Genomic DNA, 14,704 nt, shown 5'->3' on the forward strand with positions numbered 1-14,704 from the left:
TTTGACTAAAATAAATCTGGCCCCATTATGGTGCCATTTATTCCTTCCTTGAAACCCAGCCAGCCATGGCATCATTAGGATCTTAATGAGCCCTCTGGGGTTTCCATACTTGAATCTCAGACTGTTTAATAGATATTTTGGGCCTTTGAGATGGTCCCTGAGCACTACTGATGAGAAAGTTACCAGGAGAAAAAATTTCAACATGTTTACTCATGATTGCAACCAATTGAATGGCTCTTAGCCAGTGACTTTGCAAGGTAAGTGATGAGTGGAAGAGTGATCATGCAATAGATATGGTATTTCAGCTAATATTTATGTTTTTTGTGTGTCTTAATCCTATTTATAACTGCATTCATTACAAAATACCTTGGGAATTTGTACAAAATAAGTAGGATAAAGCACCGAACATTTTAATTTTCACCTAAAGATATAAATTATATTGTATTTCAATATGCAGTTTCCATAATTTTGCTTTGTGTGAGATAAATTTAAATGTATGTAATCACTTTCCTTTGATTACAATTCCTTGACAAATCTGTACAATTAATTTCCTCAGCTTTAACTGATGCCTCCTCCAGATCCATTTAATATTTAATAAAGACTCAGGTTTTAATCTCTTGAATCTTTACTCTTTCTTAAGAAAGACCGACAAAGTTACTCTGGCTAGAACAATGGCATCAGCACTAGTCTAGCACTTTGGAATCATGCTGCTGTTCCCAGCCAGACTGAAAGAGGTAATAGGACAGGCCAAGATTGAGAACCCACCTACCAGCCCGGTCAGACTCACTAATAAGAAACTCCTTTTTCATTTGGGAAACAGAAGTAGACCTCTCTCTGTTTACTAGTCTCTTAGATTTTGCAGTAAATCTCTAGATTTCTGGCTGAATTAGTCAGAGAAGCTCATTGAAGCCAAAGAGTTTTAGTGTTTAGGAATAAGAACATCTGACAGTGGGAAAAGAGGGGAGATAGGAGCTAATATGTACTTTTTTTTTTTTTTTTTGAGATGGAGTTTCATTCTGTCGCCCAGGCTGGAGTGCAGAGTGCAGTAGCGAAATCTTGGCTCACTGCAACATCCACCTCCTGGGCTCAAGCGATTCTCCTGCCTCAGCCTCTAGAGTAGCTGGGACCACAGGTGCCCACCACCGTGCCTGGCTAATTAAATATGCAAATTTTTGAACTAGGGCTCAGTTTGTTTGTGCATTCTTTAATCTAAAACAGCCATTATTTTTTGCCTTTGCTAGTTGTATTAGAGTTCTCCAGAGAAACAGAACCAGTAGGGTATGTGTGTGTTTGTGTGTGTATAATAAATACAGCATAAAGACATATGAGAAAAGATTTTTTAGGGAAACAGCTCACAAAATTATAGAGACTGAGAAGGCCAATGATTGGCCATCTGCAAGCTGGAGGGCCAGGGAAGCTGGTAGTAGGGCTCAGTCCAAGTCTGAAGGTCTCAGAACCAGAGAAACCAATGATGTAACTCTCACTGCACGGCCAAAAGCCTGAGAACATGGGGCTGAGAGGGTACGCTGATTTAAGTCCTGGAGTCCAAAGGAATGTGGAGTTCTAATGCTTAAAGGCAGGAGAAAAAGGGTGTCCCGGCTCCAAAAGAGAGAGAAAGAAAATATTCCTTTCTTCTTTGTTCTATCTGGGCCTCAGCCAATTGGATAGTGTCCACTGAAATTGGGTGAGGGCAGATCTTCCTTACTTAGTCTACTGATTCAAATGTCAGTCTCTTCTGGAAATACTCTCACAGACACAACACAGAAGTAATGCGTTATCAGCTGTCTGGGCATCCCTTAATCCAGTTGACACCCAAAATTAACCATCACACTGATTGACTCTCAGAGATAAAATGTTTGAATTTTCATAAGTACACTTGATTTTTAAAATGGCAACCCACGTTCTGTGTCAAGAGCTTTAACTTACTTTTCTCATAAGAGAAATTTGTTTATGCTCTAGACAAATTATTGGGTCCAGGAGTTAGTCTACTATTTTATTGAGTGCCTATTATATGTCAAGCATTATTAGGCACTGTGTGGGTGGAGGGAGAAGGTGGACAGGGGAGGAAAATTTGTTTTTACTTTAGACATGTTTTTGGGTCCAGGAGTTAGTCTACTATCTTATTGAGTACCTATTGTATATTAAGCATTATTAGGCACTGTGTGGGTGGAGGGAGAAGTTGGAGAGGTGAAGATAAAAAATTACCAAGACTTAGTTCCTAGATCCAAATATCTATTAGTAGGTGAAACAGTTGCATCTATTAATATATTAAGAATTTTCGTTCTTGTGAAACTTAGTTTGAGGCCACTAGAGAAAATAGTTTTGTTATGTTTTAGGTGATTAGATAGTACTTTACTTACAGTATTTAGAGATTCAACAGTTCCGGAGCACCTTAAACATTACGAGTCTCACTGGCCACCATAGTGGAGCGAGAAATGGTCTTCGCTTTGAGTTTGCGGTACAGCTGGCCATCTGTATCTGCATTCGTGGATATGGAACCTGCAGATATGGTGGGCCTACTTTTTCTGTCACTGATTGGTTGAGTATCTGTAAATTTTGGTATCTGTGGGGGGTCCTCAGACCAATCCCTTGCGGATAGACAGCAAATTGTATGTGGATGCCTTTAAGAGTACTTGCTTTGGAGTAAAACAGATTATTGGATTTGAATCTCAGATCTACAATTTATCAGCTGATGTGACCTTGGATGAATTATTTAATTTCTCTATACCTGGAATTCTCATTTATAAAAATGGTTTAATAGCAATATTACATTGGCGTAATTTGTGAATTATATACATAAATACATCTATAAGCATTAACTTAGTGCCTGGTACAGGTAAGCAATCAATAAAGGTAAGTTATTACTATTATTATTACATTTGCCCTAGGGAGCTAGACCCATAGGGAAAGGACTTGAAAACAGAAAATAACATACAAATGATAATATACCAGTGAATATCACGGGAAGAGCTATATACTTTGGAGTGATAAAACAACCTCCAATCAAATCCAAAACAAGTTTCCATTACTCCCAAACCCTATTGCATAGTCTCAAGTGGGTGTACAGATTATTCCAGGCCCTCAGTCTAAACCCATAAATTTCTTGGAATTCAGCACTTGAAATCCAAAAGTAAACAATAGATTGAGCAAGGTCCTAGACAGAAAAGGCAGTTTTTGTGGCAGGGCCTGGTTTATACTTAAGTGATTACAAATTTTCCTTGACAGCCTGTAGTGGGAGTGGCTCTCCTGCAGAATTCCAAGGGAAATATTCTCTGGACAGTCCTTATTTGCCTTTAGAGTAGGCCACTACCTACAGAGTTTAATTTTTGAGAAAGCTGCTTCAGGCTTTATTTTCCCAGATGTCTGATGTCTAAAATCTTAACAGGCTATTTATTTTAGTGATTTTTTTTTCTTCCCCAGCTGTAAGGCAAAAATCCCTTGTGGGGAGAGGAAAGTCAAGGTTCAATGCTTTGCTGGCCCACTCTTACTCTCCTCCTCACTGTAGTGAAGCTGCTACCTGCATACCCCAACCCTTGAATCTAGACTGTTTTGTTTGTGTCTCTGCTTCTTGTGGCTGTATCTGGTTCCTACTCTTGGTCATAAATTCCTCCAGGGCAGGAATTATGTCAAAAGACTTTGCAGTATATTGGTTCACCTTTACCCTCATTACCTCTGCAATGATTTGAATGTCCCCTTCAAAATTCAAGTTGAAATTTGTCATTGTAATAGTATGAAGAGGTGGGACCTTTAGGAAATGATTAGGTCATGAATGAGTTAATTCCATTATCACAGGAGGGTTAGTCATTTCAGGAGTCAATTGGGCTCACATACCCACCCCAGTGTGAGCCCCTCCATCATGTTTTGACACAACAATGCCCTCTGTCTTGGACTTCCCAGGCTTCAAAACTACGAGCCAAGCAAATCTCTTTTTCTTTATAAATCTACCAGTCTGTGGTATTTGGTTATAGCAGCAGAAAATTGACCAAGACAACCCCTTACCATAAACCTGTGTAGCAAATGCAACATCAAAAGTAGGTGAATAGTAAATAGTAAATTATTGTTGTTGATTTCTATGATCTGGTTTCTCTTCCCACAATCCTTACTGGTGTTCTCTAGTACTTTTTCAGGGCCATAAATTGTGAAGGAGACTGTGATTGTAGTAGACAATTCTAGGCCTTCTGGAACCATCACGAAAGGCAACATACGACTGTGCTAATCAAAAAGGAAAAAAAAAAATCCCTAAACAATCTCGGAAATTGATCTTTCGTGGCCCAAAATCTCAGATATAGAAGATTAGATTTACTAAATTTAGAAAGAGTTCTGATTTTGTTTTTTTCCCCCCAATCACAAAAATTATCCAGTAAAATCTATGCTCACTTTGGGTAGATTTGCAACAAGGCACGTTCACAGGTTATTTCAATAACTTGCTAGGCTGTTCAGTACTCAGAGTCCCTGGAAATAAGTCATTAGCAGTGGAAAACTGATTTTTAGAATTTTCTAAAACAAATCCATGGGGTTTTGATCTGCTAAACTCGAATGTAGACAACAGCAGCCTTATTTCCCTACTATTATTTATTTATTTTTTTGAGACGGAGTCTAGCTCTGTCGCCCAGGTTGGAGTGCAGTGGCGCGATCTCAGCTCACTGCAAGCTCCACCTCCCGTGTTCACGCCATTCTCCTGCCTCAGCCTCCCGAGTAGCTGGGACTACAGGCGCCCGCCACCACGCCCAGCTAATTTTTTGAAGTTTTTAGTAGACACAGGGCTTAACCGTGTTAGCCAGGATGGTCTCGATCTCCTGACCTCGTGATCCGTCCGCCTCGGCCTCCCAAAGTGCTGGGATTACAGGCGTGAGCCACCGCGCCCGGCCTTCCCTACTTTCATAACCTAATTTACTTCGCTGTATCTGTGGGCTTAAGAGTTTAATGTGCTCGGTTAAAAAACACATTTAAAAAAAGTCATTTTTCATTTCTACGAACCAGCCCCACCCCGGCGCTTCTCGGGATCCTCACTCCAGCCCCGCCTCCGTCCAGCCTGGCTCCGCCCCGCCCCAGTAGTGCCGCGCCTTGGCAGCCTGCGGTTAACTTGGTCCGGAAGAAGCGAGGCGGACCTTCCGGCGTTTGAAAAACTTCCGGCGGGAACCGGAAGGTGCGGTGGCACACACGGAATCCCGGGTCTTCTGACGTGCCGGGCGGGAAGGTGAGCTGTGCGTGCGCCTTGGCGGTCGTCTTGCGGGTTCTCAAGAGCCCGGCGCCCGGGCTCCGGTATCTTTGGGACCATTAAAAAAGTTCTGAGCGCTCATTTGGGCAATAACACCCCTTTTTTAAAAGTGAGAAGTTCATTGCATCTTACTGTCAGCGGTCTCTTACAGCCTACCACCCGAAAACCCCTCCTAGCTACCTCGTGACACCTCCTTTCAGCCAAATTGCTGCAGCTTTTAGCGCCTAACAGACATGGAAAAGCCTGGGCAAACCTGAGTTTTTTTTTTTTTTGAGACGGAGTGTCGCTCTCGCCCAGGCTGGAGTGCAGTGGCGCGATCTCGGCTCACTGCAAGCTCCGCCTCCCGGGTTCACGCCGTTCTCCTGCCTCAGCCTCCCGAGTAGCTGGGACTACAGGCGCCCGCCACCACGCCCGGCTAATTTACGTGGATTGTTTTTGTACCTAAAATTATCGGAGGTTGGAGAGGAAGCACCCTTTTCACGGTCATGGTGGCCCTGTCTGAATCAACTGCACCTTCTGTCGTGCGCCTGGCGTCTAGGAGGCGCTCAGTAACCGGAGGAAAGGAATGAATTGGCAACTCTGTAGGCAACTTTCCTCGAACCCCTCACGTGACATGTCATTAACATAATGTGTGTGGAATGGGAAACCAGACTAGTCTCGGTATTCCAGGCACAGGGCTATAGTCCTTTGCCACATATCTTTCCCCTTTGAGTAAACTGTTTAACCTCATTGGGTCTCAGGTTTCTGAATATAGCAGGACTATCTGATGTCAGAGGTTCTTTCAGCTCTAGTATTTTGTTTTTGTGACTTGGGAATCTGCTAATATTGAAGCACTCTGTTGATCCTTCAGGGAAACTTGTTTAGGTGCCACTTAAGAAATCATCCTCTTTTGTTCGCCTTCTTGAATTAAAATTTTTTTTCCCAATTGTGATTTAGTATTCGTTCGTGTACACGTCCTTTTGCCCCATACTCCTGATTTTCAGTCGTCCTAGTTTAGTGGCTCTTCCCTTAGTAACATCATAGCAACCTCCAAATTATTGATTTGGAATATGCTCATGTGCCCACAGTGATTAAGATAGTTTGAAAGGAGGGAAAAATCCCGTCACTGAAGAATAGGAATGTTCTTATGTGCCATCATTTCTTCAGAAAGAGATGAGTGCAATGTGTGGCATTGCCTAAGAGTGGTGGAAAATAAATGTATATTCCTCTGTAGAGACCGTATTTGTACATATTATGTTCATTTAATAGTTGTAGGGCATCTGTTAAGTGCTGGGCTCTGTGATATGGAAGTGCATAAGTCACATGCATTTCCTTCTTTCATGGTATTTACTCTCTTGACAGCAATGCGGGCAATAAACAAGTAAAATAAAAGAATAATTATAGATTATGTTATAACCTACTACTGTATACAGGAAGTAAATAGGCTCCTTTTAAAATATAACTGAGAAACCTATTTTAGGCCTAAAACGTTAAGATCTAAGGGACGCAAGGAGCCAGCCAATTGACAAGCAGGGGGAAGAATACTCCAGGCAGAGAGAACCTGAGGTGGGAAAGAATGCTGTGACAAGAGCTGAGGAGCTCCAGCAAGTAGTAAAGGTGGTTAGAAAGGTGGGCAAGCTCCGGCCAACAGGGCCTTTTGGAAGGCAGTCATAAAAAATGTGGCTTGATTCTAAGTGAAGGATGGGGTGGGAAGTAATTCGGTGTTTCTAAAGCATTTTCTAAGTGATCTTGAGTTGATAAGTGGAGAATGAGTTGCAAGGGCAAGAGTGGAAGCAGGGAGGGCAGTTAAGAGGCTAGTGTAGTAGTTCAGGTGAGGGAGATTGAGGACTGAAGGCGCACTGAAGATTGTGGAGATTCAGTACATATTTTGGAGGAAGATCTTATATGACTTACTAATAGTCTGGATATAGGAGATGAAAGAAAAAAAGATTTGCAACATTTTGACTTAGCAAATGGAACTTCAGAGAATGATAATATGTTCATTTTCTTGATTATAGTGATGTGTTTACATATGTCAAAACTTACCAAATTTGAACACTTTAAACATGTGCAGTGTATTGCATGTCAGTTATATGTCAATGAAGCTGTTAAAAAATTTTCTGGCCAGGCGCTGTGGCTCACACTTGTAATCCCAGCACTTCGGGAGGCCGAGGCAGGCAGATCACCTGAGGTCAGGAATTTGAGACCAGCCTGGCCAATGTGAGGAACCCTGTCTCTACTAAAAATGCAAAAATTAGCTGGGTGTGGTGGTGCATGCCTCTAATCCCGGTTACTCAGGAGGCTAAGGCAGGAGGATTGCTTGAACCCAGAAGGCGGGGATTGCAGTGAGCTGAGATCACTCCAGGCTAGGTGACAGAATGAGACCGTCTCAAAAAAAATATTTTTTTTAAGGTTCTGGCTTAGCAAGTAGGTGGATGCCACTTATTGAGATGGGAAGGACTGCAATAGGAACAGGTTTTAGAGCAAGAAATGGTCATCAAGAGTTCCATTGTGGATGTGTTAAGTTTAGTTAACTGTGAGACATCTAAATAGTTTCAGAGACAGGCAGTTGTTATGGAAATCTGAATGTTAAAGGCAAGGTTTGGGATGGAGGGATTAGGATTGTTAATAAGTAGGTGACATCGGTGTGTAATACTGTGGAGATGGATGAGGTTTTGGTTAATCTAACAGGTTTTATGATACAAAGTAAGAGGACATGGGAATAGTGGAGATGGAGAAACAGGCCTCAAGAATATTGGTGTTTAAACTGGAGAATACATACTCCTGGGGTTGTACCTCTCATAGGTAGTTTTAAAGACATAATTTCCAGGTCTTCAGCTTTTGTATGTATTCTTTCTAAATCTGATATGCTTGAAATTGGCTTGTGTGTTCATGCAGATTCTGCTTTCCCACCTTTCCTTTTACATTCATATTTTTTCCATTTGTGAAAAGAAATATTACAACTTACTCATCTTTCCATGGTATATTGCTTTCAGGGTGCCTAATAAAGAGGCAGTTGGAAATATTTGATTCAGGGGAGCCTTCTTTAAGGATAATGGTTAAGCAAAAGCATAAGCCTGCCAAGAGTTTGCCTGTCCCTATTTTAAACACATTTCTGTTAAGGCTGAAGTGTGGAGATAGAATTGGTATATGGTAGTCTGTGTGGGAATGTTCTGAATTCAGGCATATTGTAGAATGTGGTGGTAAGAGTGATTGTAAGGTGATCTGGGCAGGTGGGTTTGATGGGAAGCTTAGCACTTTCAAGTTTTTACTCTTGGATGGGTTAGATTGTCCAGAGAAAAGCGTTCCCATTCTTCTCCCTAGAGGGCCGTATTTTGGGATCTTAGTGGCAGAAGACTAGGGTTCTCTGCCTTTAGCATTCAGTCTGTATGGTCCCCATGCCCACAGTCTAGAGACTGTTTCATTAGTACCTTCTCCAGAGAATAAAGTTACAGACTTTTTCCTGGGGCAGTTGCCTAATAGAAAGAAGTGAGGTAGGACACCTAGAGCTATTCCTTTGTCAGTTTACACACAGCCCTAACCCCTTTCACCTTTTAGTTCCAAAGGTATCAACTACTGCTTCATGTGAATTTTTTTGTTTTATTTTTTGAGAATACTGCAGGGTAAATTGGCTTGGTTTCTCAAATGCCCCCACTACTGGCTTGGGATTTTAATGTTTATGTGTTGCAATCTGTTAGTCTTTTTGGTTTTGGAATTTGAGAAGTAATATTTAGGAAAACCTCCATTTCCCCATCCCCACTCAAGAGTATGAAAAGAATCACCTTTGTTTCTTGGTTCTTTTGTAGTTTTATTTTGTACATTTTAAACTATTAGTTATTAGGGAATAAATTTTTGTTAATGGCGTGGAGGTAGGAATTAAACTCCTTTTTTTCTTCTAGAGGAATAGCTAGGTGTCTCAATACCATTTATTGAATAATCAATTTTTGCCCTGCCCTGATGTGAAATACCACCCTTGTCATACACTAACTTCCTTCATTCTTATTTTGTTGTGGCAAGATACACATAATATAGAAATCACAATTATCTGGTCTTTCATGATCAATGTCTAAAAAGTGCTAATTTGAGAAAAGATGACCTTTATAACCTAATATGCCAAAGAGAGAGTGAAGGGAAAGATGGAAGATTATCCTGTCTACTTCCTGCAGACTGCTTTCCTGTTGTTCTGTTGGTTCCCTCTGAGCACTGTTTTGCCCAATCATTGTGTACTTACTGGACTGAGTTGAGCTATAGCTGCTGGGAGAACATACTCCCTTTTGTGACAACCCTTTAGTATTTCCATGAGAGATTACTTCCTCTTCTAAGTGGATGTTAGAACCAGAGGCATTATAACATATGACTGGGTCAGAAACTTGTTTGAAGGGTTCCAAACAGAGTCTAGTGCAGTCCTTATGGTTTGGCATACATTCTTTAGATAATTAATCTTAATAGCTAAAGTAATTTTATTTACTTTCCTGTATTATGTGATGTGTCTGGTTAGTTGTCTTAACTTTTTTTTACAGCTTGGCCTTCGAATTTGGTAAACAGTTTTTAGTCACTTAGTGATTAATCATTTTATTTAAGTTTAATGAGCTTTTATTATAAGGGAATGGTTATCTTGTTTTAAGAATAACCTGGCTGCTTACTTAGTCAATCAGCATCATTGATTTCATTGCTGACTTTGTAGAGAGACCTCTACTTTATGCATTAAGAATATATAGAATAGGCCGGGCACGGTGACTCATGCCTGTAATCCCAGCACTTTGGGAGGCCAAGGTGTGCAGATCACCTGAGGTTGGGAGTTCGAGACCAGCCTGACCAACACGGAGAAACCCTGTCTCTACTAAAAATACAAAATTAGCCGGGTGTGGTGGCGCATGCCTGTAATCCCAGCTACTAGGGAGGCTGAGGCAGGAGAATCGCTTGAACCCAGGAGGTGGACCTTGCGGTGAGCCGAGATCGTGCTATCGCACTCCAGCCTGGGCAGCAAGAGCGAAACTCTGTCTCAAAAAATAAAAAAAAGAATACATAGAAGAGGAAAAAAAGTTTCTGTCTTTGAGATACAGTTTAATAAAGGACTTTATAAGTGGCTGCCTGATAGTATTATCATAAAATAACACAGAATACTTAAGCACACAATTCTTAAAAAATGAAGCGCACAACATTTTTCAAAAGATGGCCCATACTCTTAAGGCTTTTAAATCATTGGAAGACTGTTAGCTCCTCTCTCTCTCTCTTTTTTTTTTTTTTTTGAGACTGAGTCTTACTCTGTCGCCCAGGCTGGAGTGCAGTGGTACAACCTCAGCTCACTGCAACCTCCACCTCCCAGGTTCAAACGATTCTCCTGCCTCAGCCTCCCGAGTAGCTGGGATTTCAGGCGCCCACCACCATGCCTGGCTAATTTTTTATTTTTAGTAGAGACTGAGTTTCACCATGTTGGCCAGGTCGGTCTCGAACTCCTGACTTCAGGTGATCCACCCTCCTTGTACTCCCAAAGTGCTGGGATTACAGGCATGAGCCATCATGCCCAACCAGCGACTCTTTTAATTGACAGCTACATAGCAGGGGAAACTGTTGTTTGGGCTTGTGAATAAACATCATTGTTTTTGTTTTTTTCTATGAAGTGTTAGTTTTGAATGACCCATTATTTGTAGCCAGTAATCAGAATATTCAAGTGTTGCTGATTTTATGTTCTGTTTCTTCTAGATGTCATCATTGCCAAGAAGAGCAAAAGTACAGGTCCAGGGTGTGCTACCGAAAGATGAATTTTCTTCATTCTCTGAGTTGTAAGCGTACTGGTTTAATATGTGGGTAGGGGAATGATGAATATTTTAGTAAGGAGTAATGCATTCTGTCACTTTCTAACTCCTTAAGTGATGTGGGTAGAAAAAACTGTTTTTTATTCATTCATGCAACAAATATTTGTTGAACTTGTGCTGTATTCCAGGTTCTGTCTAGTGTTGCTAATAAAGTATTAAAAGGAGAGAGAAAGTAACCAACTAAATATATAACATAATATTTACACTAGAATGTAAGCTCCATGAGCGCACAGAGTTTTATCTATTGCTTTAGAGCAGGATTTTTCAGCCTCTGCACTACTGACATTGTGTGCAAGATAATTCTTTGTTGTAGGGGCTATCTTTTGGCTTGTAGGATTTTTAGCAGCATCGTTGGCCTCTACCCATTGGATGCCAATAGCTTCCTGCCCAGTTATAACAATTAAATATGTCTCCAGACATTGCTAGATATCCCCAGTTGAGAATCTCTGCTTTAGAATGTCATATTAGGTGCTCTGAAGATATTTGTTAAGTAAATGACTGACAATATTTATGGTAATAAGTACTATAATGAAAAATAAAACAGGGCAGGGGATAGAGAGCATAATGAGTGGTTGCAGTCAGGGGGCGTTTTGGATAGAGTAGTCAGAAAGTTTGGAAGATGTGGCAAGAGATCTAGATGAGATTTGGGGGTGCAACTTGCAAAGATCTTGGGGATGGGTGTTCCAAATAGAGAAAGCAGCAAGTGCAAACACCGTGAGGCAGGAGTATGTTTGGTGTGTTGAGGGAACAGCAAGAAGACCAGCAAGAAGACCAGTGTGGCCAGTCTAGAGACATGAGGCAGAGAGTGGTAAGACATGAGATTGTAATGAGTAGGATCTGGCTCTAATAGGCTTAGATCTTTCTCCTTAGTCCCTTTGACTTCTCTTGTCACCAACCTCTAAATTTTGGAATCCCTCAAGGCTTAATTCTAAGCGCCCCCCCCCCATACCCTCTCCCCTCCCTGTTGGTAGCTGATCTTATCTTATGACTTAATATAAAAATCTCAATTTTATACAGTATCTCCAACTTGATCTTCCCTGGTATTAGATTTTTATTTGAAGTGGGTTGGGAGGACACTGGAGGGTTTTGGGTAGGGATGTTACGTGGCCTGGTTTATATTTGTAAAATATTCTGGTTTTTTGGTGGAGAATAGACTATAGGGGCAAAACTGGAAGTAGGGGAAATGACTTAAGGAGATTATTATAGAAGCTTAGGGTTCTAGACATGAAAGTGATGAGAAATGGTCTAATTTGGGATATATTTTGAAGGTAGAGTGGACAGGACATGGTGCTGGATTGGATTTGGGTTATGAAAGAATGACAGACATTTTGGAAAGACTGGAAGAGGAACAGGTGTGAGAGTGGTGGAATCAGGAATTCTGTTTTGGACTTGGTGAGTTTGATGTGATTGCTGGACATTCAGGTGAAAGTGGATATACAAGTCTTGAGCTCAAGGAGGGAAGGTGAGGTTGGAGATACTATATAAAATTGAGATTCCCAGCTGGGTGCGGTGGCTCACACCTGTAATCGCAGTGCTTTGGGAGGCCAAGTCAGGCTGATCACTTGAGGCCAGGAGTTTGAGACTAGCCTGGCCATCATAGTGAAACCCATCTTTACTGAAAATACAAAAATTAGCCAGGCGTGGTAGCGCATGCCTGTAATCCTAGCTACTTGGGAGACTGAGACATGAGAATCACTTGAACCCAGGAGGTGGAGGTTGTAGTGAGCCGAGGTCCCGTTACTGCACTCCAGCCTGGGTGACAGAGGGAGACTCTGTCTCTAAATAAATAAATAAAAATAAAATAGAGATTCCTGTATTGAGAAAATAAAAGATTAGCTGGCAAGAGAGCATAGAGGGAGGAGAGGGCTGAGGGCTAAGCCTCGAGGGATTCCAATGTTTAGAAATTAGGGAGAAGAGGAGTCAAAAGGACTAAAGAGAAACTGCCAAGAAGTAGTATGAAAACCAAGGGGAGGGGTTCCTGTATATAAGGGATGTGCTCTAAGGGGTGAGTGCCAGATGCTCCTGAGAGCTCAGGTGATAGGGAAGGAGAGTTGACTGGCTGCCTTAGAACTGCTTCATGTATCTGTGCTTGTGTTTTCTTCATAATAACTAAAGGGCTTGAATCTTGGTGATATTCCTCTGTGAAATAGGGTTAGTCAGTAATCCTGGTTGATAGGTGATGAGACTAAGGAGGGAAGAAGTCATCCTGCTCAGTTTGATGATAGTATGAGGAATGGAACCCTAGTTTTCTAGTTCATTGGTTTTCTAATTATAGTTTCTTTCAGTTCCATTGCTATTATGTTATTCTGATGATTCCTGTTTTTTGTTTGATTATTCGTTTGTTTTTGCTTACCAGGCTTAGTGTCACCTCTGAAGAGAACACCAGTAGTTTGACCTATCATGATTATTCTCTTCTAGAGCATAATTCCAGTTAGGTTTTTGTCCCCAGGAAGAACTTAACATTAAAAAACCCAGACCTCCCTATTCACTCATCTCAGTAAAGGAAGTCTCACTAATATTGACCTTTTATATCAGAGTAGAAATGAATGGAATTAACTGGGTTGGCAGGAGCATGATGGTCCTTTAACAGAGTTCCCATGGCTGCTTTTTCTCTGCTCTTGCTGTGAGTTTGATTCTTGGTTGTTAGAAAAGTACCATAGTTGCACCTGATCCAATCTAATCAGGAAAGAAATCCATTCTGTGAAAGGAAAAAAGGGTTAATTAAAGCAGTTGGAATGGTCTTGGTGCTGGCTTTTAATGTAATTTAGGGTGTTTCCTAGAACCATTTCTCAATCCTTTCATTGATTTGAATAACTTAATACAATTTAAATGAATCTGATTAGTAGTTGGAAACTTATTTAAGTGCTTTTCACTGTTAAAATTGAAAAGCTCACATTGACTATGGTTTGACATGACCCAGTAAATTACTTAAGGTAATAAATGATTTTTTATGTCTTGAATGAATGTGTGTATGTGTTTGTCAGTTAGGTGAGAAGGGAATGGAGAGACAGAGCTGTGATTTACAGCACACTGGGGTATTTTTACACTGGTCTGTCATCAACTCTGTTGGTTCAATTCTTAGCAATAACTGTTCACAGCCTGTACTCAATCACTCCATTTTATATTAAACACCTCCTACTTTATCATTTTTTCAAGAATCATGCATCTCTTTCTTACCTTTGACATTTGCTTTTATTTTCCTGGAGATTATTTTGTTGATTTACTTCTAGATCATCTGCCTCTGAAGAAGATGACAAGGAAGATAGTGCCTGGGAGCCCCAAAAGAAAGTTCCCAGAAGCCGTAAGCAGCCCCCTCCCAAGGAATCCAAACCAAAGAGGATGCCTCGGGTGAAGAAGAATACCCCACAGATCAGTGATGGCTCAGAAGTCGTTGTTAAGGAGGAGCTGGTAGGTGCTATAGCTGGATGGAGGGAACTCTGTGGTGTCTTCCTGATTGGTGATGTTACTTTCTTATTCTACAGAGTAGGACAAGGCATGTAAATGACAAAAACTGCCAGCAATGGCATCCCCTACCATGGGTCTTAATTTTGGGGTCTTTACTGTGTTTCTGTGTCTATTCCCTTTTCCCTCTCCTAGGAGTTGGACTGGGTGTGGTAGTGCTGTTAATGATGGTGGCATTAGCAAATAGTTGAGTGCTTACCATTAGCCAGGCAATGTGCTCAGCATTTTA

At 41.1% G+C, this 14,704-nt stretch overlaps 1 protein-coding gene across 2 annotated transcripts in view; it reads left to right on the top strand.

Moving 5' to 3' along the window:
* Positions 1-5,153: 5,153 nt before the first annotated feature.
* SRBD1 (S1 RNA binding domain 1) overlaps positions 5,154-14,704 on the top strand; it is a 215,896-nt gene continuing 206,345 nt past the window's right edge. For both annotated transcript variants that reach the window (XM_015112279.3, XM_077959633.1), the window contains exons 1-3: positions 5,154-5,197; positions 10,901-10,980; positions 14,244-14,421. In XM_015112279.3, the coding sequence (XP_014967765.2) occupies positions 10,901-10,980; positions 14,244-14,421 (258 nt within the window). In that variant the 5' untranslated portion in view covers positions 5,154-5,197. The remainder of the gene's footprint in view (positions 5,198-10,900; positions 10,981-14,243; positions 14,422-14,704) is intronic.

The sequence above is a fragment of the Macaca mulatta genome, chromosome 13, assembly GCF_049350105.2.
Source record: "Macaca mulatta isolate MMU2019108-1 chromosome 13, T2T-MMU8v2.0, whole genome shotgun sequence".
Lineage (NCBI taxonomy): Eukaryota > Metazoa > Chordata > Mammalia > Primates > Cercopithecidae > Macaca > Macaca mulatta.